This window comes from Schistocerca nitens, chromosome 2 (assembly GCF_023898315.1).
Source record: "Schistocerca nitens isolate TAMUIC-IGC-003100 chromosome 2, iqSchNite1.1, whole genome shotgun sequence".
In the NCBI taxonomy this organism is placed as follows: domain Eukaryota; kingdom Metazoa; phylum Arthropoda; class Insecta; order Orthoptera; family Acrididae; genus Schistocerca; species Schistocerca nitens.
In genome coordinates this window covers 942,664,102-942,688,605 of record NC_064615.1, presented here as the reverse complement: position 1 = coordinate 942,688,605, position 24,504 = coordinate 942,664,102, and the positions used below count along the sequence as shown (strand labels likewise).

The 24,504-nt window shown below is 45.2% G+C and overlaps 1 protein-coding gene across 1 annotated transcript in view; it reads right to left on the bottom strand.

Moving 5' to 3' along the window:
- The window catches only part of LOC126235463 (dehydrogenase/reductase SDR family member 11-like), an 89,542-nt gene that overhangs the window by 9,341 nt on the left and 55,697 nt on the right, over nt 1-24,504 (bottom strand). The window contains exons 3-4 of the mRNA XM_049944185.1: nt 15,909-15,933; nt 14,635-14,764 (exon numbers count right to left, since the gene is read on the bottom strand). Coding sequence (XP_049800142.1) covers nt 14,635-14,764; nt 15,909-15,933 — 155 coding nt within the window. The remainder of the gene's footprint in view (nt 1-14,634; nt 14,765-15,908; nt 15,934-24,504) is intronic.

Here is a 24,504-nt window from a genome sequence, read left to right as displayed (position 1 = left end):
ATTGAAATTCATCAATTCATTGACGAATGAAGGTTCAGTACAGTGATGCATGTTTGTCACAGCAGCCAGTCTACAAATGGACTAGGAAGTTCGCAAATGGTGTGACTTCAGTGGAAGATGCTCCTCGTCCAGGTCAGGCACAAAGAGTTGTGACTCCACAGAACATTGCAGCATTTGAAGCCACAGTGAAGGAAAACCGCCGAGTGACACTGAATGACATTGCAGCATGTTTACAGATTAGTCATGGGTCAGCACACCACATTGTGCATGATGTGTTCCAGTTTCACAAAGTGTCTGCAAGATGGGTACCACAGCAGCTGACTCCTGAAATTAGAGAACGACGTGTTGATACTTGTGAAGAACTTCTCCGGCTCTTTGAACGAGGCGGTGATGGCTTCCTTGCAAGAATCGTTACTGGGGACGAAACCTGGGCTCACTTCCACCAACCGGAAACGAAGAGAGCGAGCAAGGAATGGCGCCATTCCTCATCACCAAAACCAAAGAAGTTTCGAACAGAACCATCAGCAGGGAAGGCCATCCTGACTCTTTTGGGACGAAAAAGGCGTCATTATGGAGCATTACATGCCTAGAGGGACCACTGTCACCAGCGCATCATACACAGATTTCCTAAAAAATCATCTGTGGCCTGCAATCAAATCAAAGCGATGTGGATTGCTGTCAGCAGGTGTCCTTTTGCAACATGACAATGCAAGGCCCCACACTGCCCGTACAACAGTTGCAACAATCACAGACCTGCATTTTGACTGTCTTCCTCATCCACCTACTCACCAGACCCTGTCCCAAGTGATTTCCGCATGTTTGGACCACTCAAAGACACAATGGGAGGAAAGAAGTTCCGTTCTGATGAAGAGGTACGCCACGCGGTGCATGAGTGGTTGCGCGGACTACCAAAAGAATTTTTTGTAAAGGAATTTATGCACTTTGTAAGCGCTGGAGGACTTGCATTGAGCGTGGGGGGAGATTATGTTGAAAAGTGATACAGCTTTGTACAACTTCTGCACAATAAACAATATTTAAAAAATATTTAAGGTTTCCATTTGATTCATCCTCGCAATTCATTTCCTACAACATGAGAGTAACTTTTCCACGCAATAATGGGAGACGAACTGATTTGATAAATCAAGGATGGAAACAGGTAACAACATTATAATCTACTGCAGAGAAACATGTATCATTTGAAAAGAAAACCACAATTGATATAATGGAATTCATACACTGAAAAAGGCACTGAGGACTGTAGCAAAAGAGCCTGGGGGCAAGATAGTGCTTGTAGGTCTGGGAGATAATGCTCCGTCAGTCAAGAAAAACCGCACACAAGTTTTTGAAGGACAAAAAGTGAAACACCTAGGTGAGGGCAACCAATAGAGATGTGATCAAATTATAGCATATAGCGGTAGAACGAGGCAGAATACCATAGCGGCTGCATGGACGTGTCTGGACTGATTGCAATTGCAGTTGCCAGTGGCCTTTGGCGATAGTAATGTCGGGTGGTCACATTGTGGCAGCTAGCGGGCAACAAGATCATTGGTTCCCAGAATGAAATTTTCACCCTGCAGCGGAGTATTTTTAATGTGTTTCACGTTGTGAAAGACCGAATGGCTCCGCTAATAGTATCTCTGATAGCCACAGCAGCAGAAGAGACTGGTGACTTCAAACGTATAGGTAAACATTAACTTGAGTTACGTATTTGCTTACAGTTAGTAGAGCAGGGACACTTTTCCTGAAACTGACAGTTTACATATACAATTAAAGACATGTCAGAGTTGAATTTTTATGTTTTACACTTACACTAGGGTGAAAGATTTGTTTTTAGGATACTAATTTGGGAACATGGCTACATATTTGTTGGGATACCGGTACCTCACATGATGCGAGCTATTATGGTAACTTTACAGCTACCATGCATTCTGCATACAACAAAACGTTTTATAGTTTTCTGTTACTTTAAGGTAACACGGTAAGTATTTACAGCGCTCTTCAGTTTGAAATAGACGACAAAAATAGTAAACATTTCGTTACATGCAGACTGGATGACGATTTTCAGCATCACAACTAATAGTCATGTGATGTACCCGTATGTGAACAAATTTAACGGTATTCCCAAATTATTCTAGACCTAAACCTTTCACCATCGCTTAGTTTTACAGCTCGTAATGTCTAAACTCTGACAGTCTAACGTAAAACATTTAACATCTAGTACTACTCCTTTTGGCTAAAAGTTAACATATACCAGAGTAACGTACAATAATTTTTCGGAATGGAGAAAGCCCACTGAAGCAGGTACGTAAAGTGCAGAAAATATCTTGCATAAGACGTAACGGAAGATTTTTCTATGAAAAATTTTCCATGTTTAAAAAATCTGTATCAAATCAGCAGCTATAAAAGTTCAGAGTTAGTTTTTACACCAGAAAATTCTTCAGTGTCTACTATAACTTAGCGAAAGCAAACTTTATTTGCCCGTTCTGACTGTATTTGGAGTGGGCTACCTTAGGTGGCCCACAATAAGGAGGGCGAACATTAATCAAACCGACAAACTGCAGGGAGGGATTCATGACTGCAGATGGAGGAGGAAAGGTCCCATGAACATGTGTGCGGAAATTTGTCTTTGCCACGGTGGATGTTGCTGACTAATGACGTTCCTTCTGAACCACGTACCGTGTGTTCCTTGGGTGTTTGATTGACGCAGTGTACTGTAAGCAGCAGAATGCCGGGAACGAACCGAAACTGTTTATGTGAGGCCAAGCAGATGGAAACGGCCGAGACGCAGCACGGCTATACCAAAACAAGTACCCTCACAGACACCAATCTCATCACACAACATTTCAAGCCGTGTTTTACGTTTGTGTGCTCGTTTCCATTTGCTTGGCCGTACGCAAGCACTATCTCTGCTTGTTCCCGACATGAATACCGGACCATTCTGCTGCTTATAGTACGCTGCGTCAATCACTTGCCGGCAACACGCAAGGAACACACGGTACGTGATCAGAGAAACTTTGATTTATCAACACCATTACCATGGTAACTATGGATTTCCCGACATGGTCATAGGACATTTTTCTCTTCATTTCTAATCAGGAATGTGTGTCTGCAGTGTTGGTTTTAATAATCATCACCCTGTAGACAACTTGTATGTATTCTATTCAGGGACAGAGATTGATTTTGTTTAAATCGCATTCAAGGATGAAAGGATATTCAAGGCTGAAATGGAGACTGACTACACAGCTCATACCCCTGACAAGGGAAACTTCACATCCCTCCTTCCCCCACAGGGAAAACTGTGCGGCCGGCCGGTGTGGCCGTGCGGTTCTAGGCGCTTCAGTCGAACCGCGCGACCGCTACGGTCGCAGGTTCGAATCCTGCTTCGGGCGTGGATGTGTGTGATGTCCTTCGGTTAGTTAGGTTTAAGTAGTTCTAAGTTCTAGGGGACTGATGACCTTAGCAGTTAAGTCCCATAGTGCTCAGAGCCATTTGAACCATTTCTGCCTCAGTAACCTGCGAGTTGGCGAATTTTGTGTGTGTTGTCTGCTACAGTCCAGGCTCTGCCATGGCCTGGAAGAGTTATGCCCAATTGTTCAGGGATGCCCAGGGCCACATTAAAACAAAGCGTGGGGAGCCAGGTTGAAGAGGCGCCACAGACAACACTTGTATTACGGGGTTTTATAATAACTGACATGTGCCAACACACGCTAATAGAAGTGAAAATGATCCAGATGGGTGCGTAAATGAGAGTGTAGTTACAAGCCGTCACTGACTTCAGTATCAAATAATGACTTCAGTATTATAAATTTATTTGAATCTCATGTTTTTCGATTTACACCCCATAGAATTTAGCTCACTTTCACACTAGATCTACTTGAACAAGAAATACAACACTGCTACAACACATTACAAATCACAATTGACATTCGTACCTGTTAAAGGAGGCGTTTCATGTGGCGTCTCGACATTTGTAAACATTAATGCACTTTTCTCTCCAGTGAGTCACGAATTCTTCCAGCACACCGTGATAATCTCATTAAACTAGATAAAACTGTACAGTTTACTGCTCCACTTCTACCATTTCAACTGGAATGCTAAGCACTTCACTTTAGACATGACCTAAGGCAGAAAAATTAAGAGGGTCGAGGTCAAGTGAGCGTGAAGGTCACGATACAGGCCCCGCTGGACTATCTCTGACGATGTTGGCTAAACGTTCCGGTGAAATGAGTGCAGTTAGATGGAGACTTAATCGAAAACTTTCGATTTGTACCTCAATCATGCCTGAGTGGATGTCAGATAAATCGCACCGTTTTCGAATTTACGACAGTGACTGCACTGTTTTCGCGTCCAGTTAGCCCTCCTCCCCTCACTTGATACGCTATATTTACCCTCCACTGCTAGTGCTACCACATGCCGTCTGTGAGTGGTTATTTCGCTTTGACTTCTAACGGACTGTATTCACAATGTGTGCTGTATAAATGTACTTAGTCTGCTGACCTCTATTTACCTGTGATTCTTGAGTTTCTCCCGGCGTATTTGATAATCAAAATATCTATGGGTGTACTGCCGGTCTACAGTATCCAACGGGCACAATATTTCGGCGATCATACATGTCGCCATCATCAGGTGAACTGACTGACAGCTCTTGTGAACGTACCGGCGCGGAGATCCGTACGCTACGGCTGCTCAGGGGAACTGGGTTCGGTCGCGGCGGCGTCCGATTTAAATACCCTCCGCCCGCGGCGCGCTCCCTCCGCTGTCCGCGTCCCGCGCCACGGTCGCGCGGTGGAACAGATTGCGACGGCGTCTGAGATGACGTCGGTGTGATGGCTGTCCGCCGTGGTCGTCACAACTATATGTTTGCTCGATTTACTCTTTATTAACCCACTCGCTGGTCCCCAAGCCTTGCTAAGATTATAGCCAGTCACGGTTTATGAGGTGGTCATTGGTGCGAATTTCGATGGCCTCGAACAACGCTGTCCCAGTATCTCGACGTCTGTACCAGAATCCTCGTGCGTTCATACTCCATAGCGTGATTTTTCGACAAACAATGTTCAGCGACCGCCGACTTGCTCGGATACATCAGTCGAGTGTGCCTCTGGTGTTCACGGCATCGATCCTCGACGGTACGAATCGTCTGACCAATATACGACTTGCCACTGACACGGAATCTGGTACACGCCGGCCTTCCTCAAACCGAGGTCATCTTTGATTTTGTATTTACCTGTTAATATTTCTGAGGTGTTTTTAGTAGTATAGGGCAATAACGTTATTTAAGTATCTGTTTACTGTACCCCATGGTACGAAAATTTAACTTAAAATTCTCCAATTACTATATGTTAAGAAAATGTGTCTACTGTCCCTGGACTTTTAAAGTAACAGGACTATTTTCGAAGGATAAGAGTAGATATGATCCTATTATACAATAACAAGATTATGTTTGTCATATTCTACAGTTACACCAGTTGACTTGCAACATGGTGTTAGTTAAACTGGAATGTAACAAGTTGTGGTTAGGTATGGAAACGTAAAGGTGTCAAGTTAAATAGGGCGCTAATACTGTGAGAACCAATAAAAATTAACCCCTCAAAATTCACTTAACCCACATTCATAGGGACTTCTGGAAGAAAGTTACACATGTCACCCCACGCTAAGACGCAATAATTGTGTCGCACTGTCAGAAGAGACTACATGTTCCGTGTTTCCTGCAGAAAGGTCTGCTGCGTCAGAGGTAACAGTTGCCTCACAGTGCGCGACTGAAATGGAGCGCCAACTGGAAGCATATTCCGAAGCTGAACGGAAACTTACGATTCTTGTGGGTAAAGCGTGTATAATTTGCATACAGATTCATCGTAGAAGACTGGCGGTATATTGAACCTATCCAATATCGCGTCCAACTGTAGTCAAATGGTGCAGAAAATCAAGCTCGTGCAGACATAGGAGATGCTAATCTTAAAATTTAGCTCTTTGACGACGCCACTCAATTTTTTAGGCAATCTGAAAAACATCTTGAATGATGCAAGTTTTTCAACAATTATGACGTTCATACAGTGGGTCTTTAATGGCTGCCTGACCAAGGAGCTGATTTCTATCTTCGAGGAACTGAACGATTGGTTGGTTGGTTTGGGGGATTAAAGGGACCAGACTGCGACGATCATCGGTCCCTTTTTCCAAAAAATTAAAACCACCCAAAGAGAAGAAAAACGAACAGCAGGAAAAACGTCAGACGACACAGGACAAGAAATACTCCTACAGAGATCAGACAAGACAAATTAAAATCACACAGAGTGTGACGGTGGTTGGCCGACCATAGAGATAAAAAGAAAAAGCCAACCACCGAGAACACATTAAAAACTCAGCTTAAAATCGTAGGCCAATGGCCAGAATCAACACAAAAGAACAGAACAAACACTCAGAGTAAACGATAAAAACCCCCTGCCCGAATAAAACGTAAAACTAAGCCAGCCATAACAGGGTCATCGGATAAAAGGGCAGGGAGCGTATCAGGCAGCGCAAATGTCTGCCTGACCACAGCTAAAAGGGGGCAGGCCAACAAAATGTGGGCCACTGTCAAAGCCGCCCCGCAGCGACATACAGGAGGGTCCTCCCGGCGCAGTAAATAACTGTGTGTCAGCCGGGAGTGGCCAATGTGGAGCCGACAAAGGATGACTGAGTCCCTGCAGTTGGCTTGCATGGATGACTGTCACACAGTCGTCGTCTCCTTAATGGCACGGAGTTTATTGTGCGTGATCCGATCGTGCCATTCAGCGTGCCAAATCGCAAAAACTTTTCGGCGGAGGACTGCCCACAAATCAGTCTCTGGGAGGCCAACATCCAGAGACGGTTGTCTCGTGGCCTCCTTCGCCAGGCGGTCAGCATGTTCATTGCCCGGGATACCGACATGACCGGGGGTCCACACAAAGACCACAGAGCGGCCGCAACGCGCAAGAGTATGCAGGGACTCATGGATAGCCATCACCAGACGAGAACGAGGAAAACACTGGTCGAGAGCTCGTAAACCGCTCAGGGAATCGCTACAGATAACGAAGGACTCACCTGAGCAGGAGCGGATATACTCTAGGGCTCGAAAGACGGCGACTAGCTCAGCAGTGTAAACGCTGCAGCCAGCCGCCAAGGACCGTTGTTCGGAATGGTCCCCTAGAGTTAGCGCATACCCGACACAACCAGCAACCAGCAACCATCGAACCGTCGGTGTAAACAATTTCAGAGCCCTGATACGTGGCCAAGATGGAATAAAAGCGGCGGCGGAAGGCCTCTTGAGGGACCGAGTCCTTCGAGCCCTGTGCCAAGTCGAGCCGAAGGCAAGGACGAGGAACACACCAACGGGGGTGTACGCAGAGGCGCCCGGAAAGGAGGTGGAACAGGGAAAAACCCAAGCCCGCAGAGAAGCTCCTTGACGCGTACGGCGATCGGACAACCCGACCGGGGCCGACGGCCTGGCAGATGGACGACTGACTGCGGGAACAGGACACCGTAATTTGGATGCCCGGGCAAGCTAAAAACATGGGCAGCATAAGCAGCCAGTAATTGTTGGCGTCGTAACCGCAGTGGAGGGACACCTGCCTCAACAAGGATGCTGTCCACAGGGCTGGTGCGGAAGGCACCAGTGGCAAGTCGGATCCCGCTGTGTAGTATTGGGTCCAGCACCCGTAACGCAGAGGGGAATGCTGAGCCATAAGCCAGGCTCCCATAATCCAGACGGGACTGGATTAATGCCTGGTAGAGCCGCAACAGGGTAGATCGGTCGGCGCCCCAGCGGGTGTGGCTCAAGCATCTCAGAGCGTTTAGATGCCGCCAACACGCCTGTTTAAGCTGCCGGATATGAGGCAGCCAAGTCAACCGGGCATCGAAAACCACCCCCAAAAACCTGTGTGATTCCACCACTGAAAGAAGTACGCCGGCAAGATAAAGCCGCGGCTCTGGGTGGACAGTGCGTCGCCGGCAGAAATGCATTACGCAGGTCTTGGTTGCCGAAAACTGGAATCCATGAGCTACAGCCCAAGACTGCGCCTTGCGGATAGCACCCTGTAGCTGACGTTCAACAGCTGCAATGCCAGTAGAGCTGTAATAAAGGCAGAAGTCGTCAGCATACAGGGAAGCAGAGACAGAATTTCCCACGGCCGCAGCAAGCCCGTTAATGGCTATTAAAAACAGGCAGACACTTAAAACAGAACCCTGTGGCACACCGTTCTCCTGGACGTGGGTGGAACTATATGAGGCTGCGACTTGCACGCGGAAGGTACGATACAACAGAAAATTTCTGATAAAGATCGGCAGAGGGCCCCGAAGACCCCATCCATGAAGCGTAGAAAGGATGTGATGACGCCATGTCGTATCGTACGCCTTCCGCATGTCGAAAAAGACAGCGACCAGGTGCTGACGGCGGGCAAAGGCAGTACGGATGGCCGACTCCAGGCTCACCAGATTGTCGGCGGCGGAGCGGCCTTTACGGAACCCACCCTGAGATGGAGCCAGAAGGCCCCGAGACTCCAGTACCCAAGTCAAGCGCCGGCTCACCATCCGTTCGAGAAGCTTGCAAAGAACGTTGGTGAGGCTAATGGAGCGGTAGCTGTCCACCTCCAAAGGGTTCTTGCCTGGTTTCAGAATGGGGATAACGGTACTTGCCCGCCACTGCGACGGAAACTCACCCTCGACCCAAATACGGTTGTAAAGGTCGAGGAGCCGTCGCTGGCAGTCCACTGAGAGGTGTTTCAGCATCTGGCAGTGGATGCTATCTGGTCCAGGAGCGGTATCAGGACAAGCGGCAAGGGCACTGCGGAATTCCCACTTACTGAATGGAACATTGTACGATTCTGGATGGTGGGTGCGAAACGAAAGGCTCCGACGTTCCATCCGCTCTTTAATGGAGCGGAAGGCCTGAGGATAATTCGCAGAAGCGGAACTCATAGCAAAATGCTCTGCTAAGTGGTTTGCAATGACGTCGGAGTCAGTACAAACTGCTCCATGCAGTGAGAGCGCAGGGACGCTGACAGGTGTCCGATAGCCGTAGACGCGTCGAATCTTGGCCCAGACCTGCGATGGAGTGACATGGAGGCCAATGGTGGACACATACCGCTCCCAGCACTCCTGCTTGCTTTGGCGGATAAGGCGGCGGGCCCGCGCACGCAGCCGTTTGAAGGTGATCAGGTGTTCAATGCAGGGATGTCGCTTGTGACGCTGTAGCGCCCGCCGGCGATCTGTAATCGCTGCAGCGATCTCAGGCGACCACCAAGGCACAGTCCGCCGCCGAGGGGACCCAGAGGAGCGGGGAATGGCAGATTCGGCGGCAGTAACGATGCCGGTGGTGACCGATTGAACCACCGCATCTATGTCATCATTAGAGAGAGGCTCAAGAGCGGCAGTGGAGGAGAACAAGTCCCAGTCAGCCTTATTCATAGCCCACCTGCTAGGGCGCCCAGAAGAGTGACGCTGTGGTAGTGACAGAAAGATCGGAAAGTGGTCACTACCACACAGGTCGTCATGCACACTCCATTGGACAGACGGTAAGAGGCTAGGGCTACAGATTGAAAGGTCAATGGCGGAGTAGGTGCCATGCGCCACACTGAAGTGTGTGTAGGCACCATCATTTAACAGCGAGAGATCGAGCTGTGACAATAAATGCTCAACGATGGCGCCTCGACCTGTTGCCACTGACCCACCCCACAGAGGGTTATGGGCGTTGAAGTCGCCCAATAGCAAGAAAGGAAGCGGCAATTGGGCTACCAGTGCAGCCAGGACATGCTGCGAGACATCACCATCCGGTGGAAGGTAAAGACTGCAGACGGTAACAGCCTGTGGCGTCCACACCCGTACAGCGACAGCCTCTAAAGGTGTTTGGAGAGGTACAGACTCGCTGTGCAGAGTGTGAAGGACATATATGCAGACGCCACCAGACACCCTTTCATAAGCTGCTCGGTTCTTATAACAACCCCGATAGCCACGGAGGGCGGGGGTTCGCATTGCTGGAAACCAAGTTTCCTGGAGAGCAATGCAGAAGAAAGGGTGAAGGCTGATAAGTTGGCGGAGCTCAGCTAGATGGTGGAAGAAACCGCTGCAGTTCCACTGGAGGATGGTATTGTCCATTGCGGAGAAAGGCGTGACGGGACTGGGAAGGCAGATTACGCCGCTGGGTCACCTGCCACATCCGATGGAGCACCCGTGCAAGTGCTATCCATTGCATCTGAGGGATCGGCGAGATCGAGGTCCTCAGCGGACGCAAGGATCTCCACCTCATCCTCTGATGCAGAGCTTTTAGGGAGCGGTGGAGTAGGTGCCACCGCAGGTGTCTTGGACTTACGGGTCTTCAAAGTCGTTTTCTCTCGCTGTTCCTTTGGTTGCCGCTGGTGAGAGGGCTTATTGGAGTCAGTCTCCGGTACCGAAGAGGATCGCGAAGCCCATCGACCAGCGACCTGTGGCTTCTTCAGCCACTGGCTGGTGTCTGCTGTGCTGCTGGTAGGAACCTGGGAAGGGAGTGACCCAAGGGATCCCTTCCGAGCGAGAGAAGCCGAAGAAGACTTACACTTCTCCGGCTTAGAAGTGGGGACTGGTGTCCCCGATGGTTTAGTGGGTGCTGCTCCCGAGGTAGATGGTGTGGGAGCAACAGCGAGAGAAGGGGCCCCCATTGTCAAGGGGGCAGGTGAGGTCCTCTGACTCTGAGAGCTGACTGTATTCTTGCAGCTGAAGGAGCTGGAGCAGGAGTGACAGTGGAGGCATAAGATGACATCATGCGCACGGGATGTAGCCGTTCAAATTTCCGCTTAGCCTCAGTGTAAGTCAGTCGGTCCAGGGTCTTATATTCCATGATTTTGCGTTCTTTCTGTAAGACACTTCAGTCCGGCGAGCAAGGGGAATGAGGCTCTCCACAGTTGACACAGACGGGAGGCGGAGCACATGGAGTATCGGGATGAGATGGGCGTCCACAATCTCGACATGTGAGGCTAGACGTACAGCGAGAGAACATGTGACCGAACTTCCAGCACTTAAAGCACCGCATCGGGGGAGGGATATAGGGTTTGACGTCACACCGGTAGACCATCACCTTGACCTTCTCTGGTAAGATATCACCTTCGAAGGCCAAGATGAAGGCACCGGTAGCTACCTGATTGTCCCTCGGACCCCGATGAACACGCCGGACGAAATGTACACCTCGTCGCTCTAAGTTGGCGCGCAGCTCGTCATCGGACTGGAAAAGGAGATCGCGGTGAAAAATAATTCCCTGGACCATATTTAAGCTTTTGTGGGGGGTGATAGTAACAGAAACATCCCCCAACTTCGTACAAGCGAGCAAGGCTCGTGACTGGGCAGAGGATGCCGTTTTTATTAAGACTGACCCTGGCAGCATCTTGGACAAGCCCTCCACCTCCCCGAACTTGTCCTCTAAATGTTCGACAAAGAACTGAGGCTTCACAGACACAAACGATTCCCCGCCAGCTCTGGTACAGACGAGATACCGGGGCGAATACCTGTCGCTCTCATTCATAGCCTTTCGTTCCTCCCATGGTGTGGCGAGGGAGGGGAACGATTTGGGGTCATAAACGTTACCTTTAAAATGAGCCCTCGAACGCTTAGAGACTGCTGGTGGCTGGCCACCAGCAAGAGAAGATGTGCCACGCTTCATTGCGTGTCATCCACCCTGATGCCACCTACTCCGACCAAGGGCCCTCCCCACGGGCGCCACCCAGCCACAGCAAAGGCCACCTGGCAGGATGGCCATTGCCGGGAGTCCTGATGCCCCAGGGAGATGGGCATCTACTCCTTGGCATACGCGGGGAGTTAACGGCGCAGGCATCAGTAGAGCGATCCCTGTGTTGTCAGGGGGCTACAACCAAGAGGGTACATGGCGGCCCCACCACAACGGATTGGCTACCGTGCTGGATGTTACGTGACATGTGGTCCATGGTTGCCGTCAGTGCAGAAAGTGGCCCTGCACATCGCTTGGCAGAAAGTGCACGCAGGAGCGTATCCATGCCCATGAGATGTAGAGCGGGCAGGACTGCAACGCAACGACGAAAAAGCTGGCGAAAGTTCTCAACGCAAGATGGACACAATGCACCAAGTAAGGCGCCCTTCCCCAATCGGCTCGCTCTTCGGAAAAATTTTGAGATATGGAGGTCAAACCCGACAGGGGACCATCACATAAGGCCGAAACGTTGGAGACTCCTTTTAGTCGCGTCTTACGACAGGCAGGAATACCGCGGGCCGATTCTTACCCCCGAACCCGCAGGGGGAAACTGAACGATTGGTAGAATGTTCCGAGCGTTTTAAGTTTGTGGCAATGTTGAAAAAACAGTCATGTTTCTGTGTCACTAAAGTGTAGCGCAGCATTCAGTGTAATTAAGCTGTCCCCCATAATAATATGAAATTTATTAAGTCCCTCGTACATCAAGCATTACAGTTTATTCGTAGTGTACATTTACTTTAATCAGTGGATGAAGTGCACCGTTTAAATTCAGTATCGGTGCTGCCTTTTGAAGCTATACAAGGATTCAGAGCCTCAGAGAGAAGCCCTACATATTAGATTGCTGCTTAAGTTCTTAGCGTTTTTCGGATGTCTATTCGGGTTGCTATGGGTTTATTTATCGATCGTGATTTTTTATTTTTAGTTTACTATTGCTGTTTGAGTGTACATATTGTCATTTGGAGATACTGACTGGAGCTATGGACTCTAGAAAATTTAGTGCCAAGTGGAGAAATCTTAACATTTCCAACATATTCTTCTGTTTGAGCTCAGTAGGAGGGTGACAGCAGAGGCGGCCGCCAGAAACATTTGCGCCGTGTAAGGGGATAATGCCATTGGGCAGAGCATTGCAAGAAAATCGTTTTCTCGTTTTAGTGAGTATCGTTTTGACATTGGTGACTCCACGTTCAGTAATATTTCGGGGTTTGATGATCGTTGGAATGCATTAATCCTCAATGCCCACGTCAGTGAGCTCGGTAACTGACGAATGTGATCACTGTTCGTTCTACCGTAGTACGACATTTGTATGCAGTGGGCAAGGTTCAAAAATTGGATGTATGGGTACCTTACACTCCAAGCCAAAATCACATAAATCAGCAGGTGGCAGTATGTGCATCTCGTCTTGCTCGTCATCAATAGGCTCGTGAACAATACCTACCATTTCTATCCTGCATTGTTACTGATGACAAACTGCGTCTTTTGTGCTATCAGAAGAAAGAGAAAGGAATGGGAGCGCAAAAGAGCAGCAACTCACCGTAAAAAGCTCTGTGCGCATCCACAAAAGAACGTTATGCATCTGGTGGAACAGCGACGGTACTTTGTACTACGAATTGCTTCCTCGAGATGTAACCATCACTGCTGACATTTACTTTCAACCATTAAGACGTCTTTCAGACTCAGTCCAAGAACAACGACCAGGAAGCTTGCGTGAAGTGATGGTAAGCCATGAGAATGCCGCCCCCATGCTGCTTGCCAAAAAACACTACATAGGAGTTTGGAAGTCATTTCACACCCGCTCCACATTCACAAGATCTTGCCGCCGCCGCCGCCGCCCCCCCCCCCCCTCTCTTAAATTCTTTTCGTTGTCTAACAACCAATGCACTGTCTTTCCGGATGATGCATGGGGGCTTAATTAAAATAGAATGCAAATAATTTTAATTTTTTGATTTAGTAGCTGTCTGTCCGATTACGAAGTCTCGTAAACGGTTGGCCCTGACTAGTATTATTACGCAATCTGACTGCATGAAACAACAACAAGGAATGAAATGAAAATCTCCGTTAACACAATTAATTAATTAATTAAGTCCCCAGCAACTATAAAACCTACGAAACCAAAGCACAAGTATAACTGTTCTGTGTGTGGAAGTATGATTCAACGTATGCATCTGGCACGGTTCTTCTTCAATAACACAAGAAATTTTAAATATCATTTATACTGAATTAATTAAAGAAAATAAAAATACCATAATTACTCAAGAGAACCAGAATTACACTCTAATCCAAGAACACAAGCCAGATGCTTTGTTGACTGAACCTGTAATGACGCATTATTTAAGACACTGAAATAATGAAAAAAAAACACAGAATATTTTACCTTCATATATATTGACGAAAAGCACTCTGATCATTACAGTATTTCCATTTGAACCATCTGCTGTCTATCCCATCAACAACTGCATAAAACATGGAACAACATCTGGACAAACATTGCCCACTAGCACATCTCAACACACACTGACTACTACCATTCCTCAACAGGCACTCCCACTACGACATCTCAATAATCACTGCCAGTGGAGGCGGCGGAACAATACTCTCTAGCGCGATCTCTGGCGCTGTGGCTCAGTGTAGCCACCTTTCAATGAAAATGCTCTCCGAACATGGATCGACTAGTTGTTCCCCTCAGAACGTGTTTTCTATAGTTGCTGAATCTGAAAGTTACCACAGCACTGACAGACTTAGTCGAATATATTATTGATTATTGTACCTTATGTTTATTAAAGTTATATAAACTGTTACGAACTTTCGCACCAACACTGTTCTTAATAGTTTTTCATTAGTGACTAACAAAGCGAGTGTTCCAACTGACTTATTTATTGACTTAAGAGGTGTCATCGGCTGCATGATCTAACAACAGTGCATGATGAAGCGCCTACCTGCTGATGTGGATGATGAAGCCGTCGTCGACACCTCTGGCCAACATGTCCTGCACTGCTTCTCTGGTGCAGATACTCAGACCCAGCACATTCACGTCCAGGATGCGTCTCCAGAAATCCGTAGGTGCAGCTGCAAAAAAAAAAAAAAAAAAAAAAAAAAAAAAAAAAAAAAAAAAAAAAAATAGAAGGGTTCTACTCTTAAAGAAACCGTGACAATATAACACCATGCATCAATGAATGGCAGTTTCCAGTATAATGGAAACCGTATTAAAGAAACGATGGCATGCACTGACAACGCTTTCATTATCATCCTCATCCCATAGAATAACTTCAGTACAGTTAAGTCTACAGTTACTTCCAGCTTCCAAGGGAGCAGGCCTGATAACTTAAGCGCTTTGAAAATATGGGCGGTTCAACACACTGGTCACTGACGAGATTAACACAGACGTTTGGTCGCAGAGAGACCTAAGAAGAGAGACATCAAGTGAAGTTACGACAAATCGGAGTGCTTGCAAGAAAATGGAAAATCTGCAGTTAGTGCCAAGCTAGTTGTGTTCCACAGTAGTTGGCCTAAGAGAAGCGAAAACTCCTAAACAAAAATATCCTTCAGCCAAAAATCTTTCATAAGTGACAGTGGAGCCTCCAAGATATGACCAGTTGAGAGGTAACGGAAATTTTGGCCCGAAAAACGAGTAACTTAAGTTCCTTAACGTACAAAGCGAAAGGTGTCTGGAGCAAGCAAACTATGTTGCAGCTAGAGAAGGCCTGCAATTTTTGTATAACGAATTATCCAACTGTAGTAGCTACACACATTGCAGGCGCATTCCTTGGAAGGAAAGCTACCGTACTTAAGGCATGCTCCATAAATCTAATGCCTTACGAAACGTCCTCCCTGAAGATGGTTTTTAAATATAAGGTAATACAAGGGAAACAAAAATACAGCTGCAAGGAAACAGACTCGATGGAATAAAACAGTAACAGCTTGAAGTCCTGTGGTTATTGGTGCGCAACCGAGTCACCGAAAAAATTAACTTCATCTATAGAAGTTTGTATACACGACTTATTAATGAAATGATAATGATCCGTTCGGACGGAAGAACAACGCACTATAACGAAATCCCTGTTTTCAAAAATTTCTCGCGAATCGAAATTCATACGAAAATGATAGTCTATAAGGGCTCTTTTCAGCAGTTGCGAGATAGGGCAACTCATTTCAGAAGAGGGCGCGCATCTCGTCAACAAACCCACGCCAAGGCGGATCCGAAATTTTAGACAGATCAAAAGACTGAAGAGCTGAATGTGACCTTGGACGACCGGAGCTTATAAATCAATGTAATTAATAACCTGTGAGCGCAACGAGGCACAATATGGTTCATTTCGCACTGTGACAATAGGCGTTGTGTAAAATATGTCTCACTTATGAATTCTGATTAAAACATGCGAAAATTCGTTTCTGTGCCATGTGTGTAACTTTTTAAATAGTCTCAACTGACAGTGTACACCGCTTTGTTAACTTGTCTCAGACAGGTTCACAATGTCATGCCATAATATACCCGAAGCACTGGCTTCTAAAAACTTCTTGCTGCGATATTTATGACGAGGAAAGGAATTTTTATAGCCACCTATCTTAGTTCCTGATCGACGGAACGTGTGCCAACACAGATGTAGACGCGTGGAAGGCAGATGTCATACTCATTTGTTGGAACAATGCTAAGGAAATGCAATTCACACGTGAAAGAGGTCGCTTACGAGACACTCTTTAGATAATTTTTTTTATTCTGTCGGCCCTTCGGATTCTTAGTTGCATTAAAGAAAGAGGAAGGGAGACTAAGGGTTTTAGCAGGTTGCCTTGAGGCGCAGAAGTGTATTGAGTATACATGTACATGCTGACGGAAAAAATTGCATCAGCAAGGAGAAGATTTGAGACAGAAAACGAAAGGTGGTAGAAATGTTTCTACCTCTAAAGAAGTCTATTCAGATTTTGCGTCACTCCCAAATCAGGTTTGCTTTAAATACACTTTGTAACGGTCGTGAGCGTTAGTTACATTTGAGACGACGTGGTGAGTTCATGTTTATGAAGATCGCCTTTAAGGCGACACAGATGCCATTATAAACTCGTTAGAGTTTGACCGAGGTCGTTTAACAGGGCTACGAGGAGCTGGATGTTCCTTCTGCAACACTGCAGAAAGACTGGCAGGAGTGTAGCCACTGTACATGATTGTTGGAAGCAATGGTTAGGTGTACAGCTCTGTATTATGTTGCATAGGCAAAAGTAATTTGAGTAGCACTTTGTCCACAGCAACAAACTGTTACGAGTCTACTTCAAGGACAGCTCCGAGCCAGACGCCCTGTAGGGAGCATTCCACTGACCCCAAACCACTATTTGCGACTTCAATGGTGTCGAGCGAGAGTTCATTGGAGGGCAGTGTAGTGGTTGGATGACTAAACAGGCCAAAATATTAGGTCATCAGTCCCTTTTATCTCGACCACACAGGTCTGACTATATGCACAAAACCCAGGGAAAAACCCCAACGTCTGTCAGTTCAATGAAGACTAAAGGACAAAAAGGAAGAAATGGGGATATAGGAAGAAAGGCAAGCGAGAGGTCCTGTTATGAAACGTCCCCTTTGAACATTTATACACGACTGTGCTTAACCTGACACACAATATTTTTTAGCGCAACGCAATCTGACTTTCAAAATTCCCTACAAAGGAATGGCCCTGACTAACATTAAACTATACCTTTCACAAATCACTTACCTCACAAAAATCTTCGCTGCTCAAGCTACTGCAATACAGCGAGCGCCACTACTGCCAGCTAAATAAAAGATTCAAACTATGGAAGGCACTAACTACTGATAGGGATAGTTAGCAAATGAAAGATATTAATAGAGAACAAACAATGTATTTACCTTGATATCATCATATATATAGCAGTTCATGACAAATTACAAAACTCTGCCATCTCTCTCCCCACATCCACCACTGCTGGCGGCTCACCTCCAACTGCGCAACGCTACGCGCTGTTCGCAGCCAGCTGCCTAACACTACAATGGCGAGTATTACAACAATGCAAAGCAGCCACAGACTGCACACAGCACAGCCAGTGATTTTCATACAGAGGTGGCGTTACCAATAAAAAAACCTAAACAACCTACTTACATAGCCCCCATGCTCCCAACAAAAAATTTTACAAATTGGTTTGGGCAGTGCCCAATACAGATTTGAAAAAAATTTTCATAATTACAATAACAAAGAAATCAAATGCACACACTTATTGATACAATGTTGGTCAAAAGCTCAAATTTTCTCACAGTCCATAAAGACAGTCCTGATCGTTCATGACGTTAAAATAGCAGTGCTTTTCTCAAAGTCTGAGCAGTAAAAGAAAATGCACACGGAAGTAGTGGATTTCCATGCAGTCTTGAGGAAGTAGTGTTGTCCTTCCAACGGAAAGACAGTGCTGACTCTTGACATGCTGACAGGTAATTGGGCACAACAGAGCAAACCCACAGCTGAGTCAGTCAAAGTTTTGAAGAATATTGGTAGGTAGGTCATCACAGAGCAGACCCACTGCAGTCCTGGTAGAGATTACGGTATTGGTGGGCCACCAGAGGTGCAGACCCACTGCAGTCCTTGTAGAAATAATGGTATTGATGGATCATCAAAGATGCAGACCCACTGTAGTCCTTGTAGAGATAATGGTACTGGTGGGACACCAGAGGTGCAGACCCACTGCAGTCCTTGTAGAGATGGCCAGCAGCCATCTGTTGCGACTGTGCAGGTGCACAATCACCATCGAAGAGTCTTGTGGATAATGTAGCAAGTCCATAACCACCACTTGTGCACTCACAAAGTTTTTGGAATTGTCCTTAGAACCAGCAATGCTGTCATCCAGTCCCTTGCTGAATTATTAACACACGTGCAAACACTAACAGTCCCTACTTCTCACCTATTGTCCATATACTATGACCAACAGAAACGTGTGCAGTGAAATGATACTTAATTTGAAGAACTGGTGTCAATTACAATATTATAACATGAGAATACAATTACAAAGGTACAAAATACATCATTAAAAACATAATAATACACATAACATTTGTAGGAATAGGGGCTTTACAAAAGAATAGAAATAAACATATACATCAGTGTTACAGGAATTATGATATGAGTACATACATAAAAGATCAGGATAGCTTTTGAAACATCAACTTTACACATGAGCATTAAAATAAAACAAAATAAATAATGTCTAACCATATTTACAAGGTAAATAACATATTATTAATGCCAATTATATTTGAGGATAACAGTATTCCTCATCATAGTGAATGTAGCTTAGTATTAGAAGAAGAAAAATTCTATGAAACTACACAGACAGAGGAAGAAAACAAATACACAAGTGTACACAAACACATAGTGGGATAACACAATGGAAAGGACAGGGTTCGTTTTCAGTGTAACTTTTGGTACTGCAGTCCAACCCAAGACTTCATTCCATAGATCTTTCGTCTTATTTCCACATTTGTTTCCACCAAAAAAATCCTATTCAAGCATGCTTTCTGTATATATATGTTCACATATTTCTTACATCATTATTTATTTTCCATTATCTTACTTCATCATTTATTTCCAAGAAAATCCTACCTAAACCTGTTGTCCCTAAACCCTACTTTTTTTGGTTCATATCCTCTTTCAAAATACTGTTTTGGCCAAACCATTTTCTTATAGATTTTCAATGTATTTCTTCCAATTCATCACAACTTGTTCTCTTATATAGTCTACCCCCTCTTAAGCTAACTTAAATCTACTGTGCTCAGATGCTAAACTAAGGGACGAGGCAATGCAGCAGAACAAATCAAGTAACACAAACATCAATGACAAAAATTTCAAGCTGGCAAAGCAAGCTACAGTAAATCTAAATTACCAAGCAATTCAACATTACAACTAATATGAGGCAATGCGCAGCAAACAAGAAAAATAAATCAGTAGTAAAACTAGCTTAACAGAATAATACAAAGTGAAATTTAGTAGCACTATGCATGGCAAACAGCAGCAGCAAATGCTATAATTAATACCTAAGCATGGCAAAGATCAAGCAGAAAAAAATAGTACACTAAAGACAACAATGCATATAAGGGAAATGTCTATTCACATCTTAATGACTACGTAATTAAAGTGGTGCACCACAACAACTTATTGTAAAAAAATATTACCATATACTTGAAAAGAAAATTATGTGTGCAGTTACTGTTACTAGTCCCTTCTTATTGTTCTTTCCTTTCCAAGTGCTCCTTTTTTTTTAAGAATGTGGATTACAAAATTATTATTTAATAGATCTGTTGACAGAAAGTGTTCACATTAGCAAATGCATTTTATTTTATAAAAGCAATGCTGCAACACAGCTCGAAACTAGATATCAAATGAAATAGCAACTATGAAAAGCGAAACATAAAAATATCATTCAATAGTCATGTGACATTTCATAAGTTAGTAGAAATTCTCTCAATTCTCGTAGAAAGATGCTTGTCATAATCAGGTGTGCAGATGTAAGAATGTTTCCAAGTTATTATTAGCGTGTCGTATTTATGATGCTTTCTACAAAGGAATGTCAATAGCGAGGATAATGGCCTCCCTTTTTTTTTCTACCACCTAATGGCTTTTTTTCAAGGCGGCTGGCACACCTGGCCGCTCACAACGAATTACGTCACGGTCACTTACCTTTCATACCGAAATATTTACGACAGCAGTTTTCGCTACAGTGACAGTCTCATATAAAAAATTCACAGGTCGAAAATTTGCGTTACAAACGTGTAGAAACAAAATCCTATAAATATAACAGTGTCCAAAAATTTTTCGCCGGCATTTTGATACATTCACGCATTTACACACATTTCCTACCTCTTAAAGTACGATTCTTGGTTTCCAACATCCTTTTTCACAAGTCAGTGTCCCTAACCGCTACTCATTACTCCTTACCTTATTACACATATATATATATATATATATATATATATATATTCGTCGACGCTTCTTTAATATTTCATTATATGAAATATGTAGCATAATCAAATTCCTCATATAGCATCAGCTTCTTGACCATAAACATACCTCAGCAGCATAATACACATCGTCGTCGTAAAAATAACATCATAACACCTCAGTCAACTCTCAAAATCGTCGTAGCTTCCTCCAATAATTTCAAAACCTAAAAAAAATTCTCTGCTCATGTCAAAAGTGTCATCTGCCTCAAACGTACTTTAAAATCATGATCCCATACCAAATACATCATTCAAAGCTCTCATAGTACCACAATGGCTCCGAAAAAATATGAACAGTTCACGAAGTACTGACAAAATGCAATTTCATAACTGTGAAGTTATTCAACTGTGTAATTACATAAACATCTGTCACTGCCGTAGTAAAAAAAAATGTTTATCTCTCAGTTACATGATCAGATAGCTGTGTAATTTGTGTGTTAGAGAAATATGGTAGCGATGTGTAAAGTTGTATAAGCAAATACCATATTAGCTAGGGTTCCTTGTGGTTGCCACACACATGGTACACAAAGTAAGCGTGTACCCCCCTGAGGATTAATGTAATTATACCCTCAGGTGTTACAGATTACAGCAATGGAATGAAATATATCACGGAAAACTTTGTATCATTGTACTTCAAAAATCTTGAAAAATAAATGGTTTAAGTACAAAATTAATCACTCAAATGCGTGTCCTGTAGCGCTAAATGTGCGTCTTGCTGTAAGATAATTCTATGGAAGTCTCGTAGTTATCGTCCTCCGAAAGCTAAGTTCAGCAGAAGTCAATGTACTTATCTCATGATAAACAAAAGTGAAATGCTTTGCTTATAGATATCTTAGTTATTACGCTTATTGCCGTGATGAGGAAAGTACTGTGCTGTAACGTATTGTTGTGCTATGGAAAAGGCTGTCTCATTGTAGCTATACCACAAAAGTTACTACTAAAACATGTTTTACTTTCCAGAATAAAACAGAAAACTGTGCAGATATAAAACAGAAACACTGCAAAAGCAACATTGTAAACTGTCACTCATTAGTAGCGTCGTGATATAGTCGTGTAGCTGTCACACAAACTCCAGAATGTATTTTCAAGCAAACCAAAATGTTGCATTAAAATCTCATTAGCAGTACTGATAAATGTCCTAAGTGTGGTGTCACCGCTAGACACCACACTTGCTAGGTGGTAACTTAAATCGGCCGCGGTCCTGTAGTACATGTCGGACCCGCGTGTCGCCACTGTGTAATCGCAATCCTAGCGCCACCACATGGCAGGTCACAAGACACGGACTAGACCTCGCCCCCAGTTGTACGGACGACATAGCTTGCGACCAGACGTACGAAGCTTTCCTCTCATTTGCCGAGAGACAGATAGAATAGCCTTCAGCTTAGTCCATAGCTACTACCTAGCAAGGCGCCATTTGTATCAGTGCTTATAGCTTACTAATATTCAAGAGATATGTATTCCAACAAGAGAATTAAATATAAGTATTAAAACGCTACGTACTTTTCTTCTTATTCATTAATAAGTCTCATGTTCCAGAACTTCAAGCCCGTCTGCGTTAGTTTAGCGTGCACCTAGCTACCTCATTGTGTCTATGCTGTATGAACTAGACACAACATTATTTGGCGACGAGGATGGGATGCCGCGCCCACGTTGCCTTAATTGATTGTACTTTGCTCTGATTTGCTTGTGTCATGGCTTCGCCACAATCTCCAGATGTACTGTCCGAATTTTTTCGCTTGCAGAATCGGCAGACGCAGGCGTTATTGGAAGCCCTTGGACAGCTCGTCCAGGGTCAACGTGCGCTGCAAACCGATGCGGCAGCCGCCGCTTCTTCGCTACCGCTGCCTCCAAACGCTGTTGCACCTCCGTTTCGTAGTTTTGACGCAGCTCAAGAGTCGTGGACTGAATGGTCCCGACAATTTGCCTTCCATCTAGCAGCCTACAGAATTCAAGGTAATGAGCGGCAGCCGTTTTTGCTTTCTTGTGTCGGTGTGTCTACCTACCGTGTGATTGTGAAATTGTTTCCCCGACGCGACGTAGCAACTCTGTCCTACGAAGAAATTTTGTCTGCTTTGGATGCCTATTTCAAAGAAACAGTAAATGTAGTTGCAAAACGGTATACGTTCTTTCGTACAAAACGTACGGCCGGTCAGACTAATAGGGAGTGGGTTGCAACTTTGCAAGGACTTACTAGGGAGTGTGCATTTGAATGTGACTGTGGACTTCCTTATTCAGATACAATGGTGCGTGATGCAATAGCACAGAACGTTTCTGATGTTCGCATACGGGAACAGATTTTGAAACTAGTAAATCCCTCCCTTCAACAAGTGATAGACATATTGGATAGGCAAGACACACTTGACTTTGCTCAGGACTCATTTGAAACTTCGCCAGCAGTGTGTCACATTAACCGGCCCGCCGGGCCCGCTGCACGGGACGCTAGGCGGCCCTCGCGCCCGTCGCAGCAGCGGCAGCCTACCTTGCAAACACGTGCGCCGCGTAAGCAAGCAACTGCAGTGAAATCATGCCCGCGGTGTGCAACTAGACATTCGCGTGAAAATTGCCCGTCACGCCAAGCTCTTTGCTTTTACTGTCAAAAGAAAGGACATGTTCAAAGTGTTTGCCAGAAAAAGCTTCGATCAGACAATCACAATAATTCCAGGCCTTTTGCTTCGCGCCGGAATCGAACCCAGGACAATCAGGCTCGTGGACCTTCACCCATGGACATTCATGTAGTTCATTCCCACCCGTCCAGTGACACTTCAGCTATCAGTGACTGTGTTCGTCCCACCAAAAGTGTGCGTCGACGTCGCCGGAAATCCCGTGAAGTCGCAAGTGCTTCTGTACCTGTATCAGTTCAAATTGCACGTGACAGTCGCTCTTGTCGTCAGCAGGACAATAAACTTTTTGTAGATTTAGACTTTGAAGGCAAAGTGATCCCATTCCAGCTCGATACCGGAGCTGCAGTTTCATTGCTCAATCACGACACGTACAAACAACTGGGCAAACCGCCATTGCGTGCCGCAAATGTTAAGTTAACTAGTTACTCAGGACAACAGATCCCTGTGTTAGGCCAGTGCAGCCTTCTTGCCACATACAAGGGACAAACAAAACTTGTATCATTTTACGTTCTTCGTTCTTCTCGTGCAGTGAACTTGTTTGGTTTAGATTTGTTTCAATTATTTAATATGTCTATAGTAAATCAGGTCCTATCAGTGAATCAGACTGTGCCTTCCGCCAGTGTTTCTAGTCTTTGTGAAGAATTTGCAGACATTTTTGCACCGGGCCTTGGTTGCGCTCAGAACTATGAAGCACATTTGGAACTGAAAGACAACGCGCAACCGAAATTTTTCAGAGCGCGCAATGTTCCCCACGCATTGCGTGCTGAGGTCGCAAGAACATTGCACGATTTAGAATCTCAAGGTGTAATTGAACGTGTGCAGGCTTCTCTCTGGGCCTCACCCTTAGTAATTTTGCCAAAACCTTCCGGTAAACTGAGACTTTGTGTGGACTTCAAGGTAACAGTGAATCCACAACTTGTGACTGCCACTTTTCCTTTGCCCCGCCCGGAAGATCTTTTTGACAAACTGTGCCCGGGAAAATATTTTTCAACATTGGACCTAGCAGATGCGTACTTGCAAATACCTGTGGACGCAGAATCCCAGCGCGTCTTGGTGGTAAACACGCATCTTGGCTTGTATCGCTTCAAAAGACTGCCATTCGGGTGTGCATCCGCCCCTGCTTTGTTTCAGCAATATTTACAAACTGTTTGTGCGTCGGTCCCTACTGCTGCGAACTATCTGGACGATATTGTGATCTCAGGAAA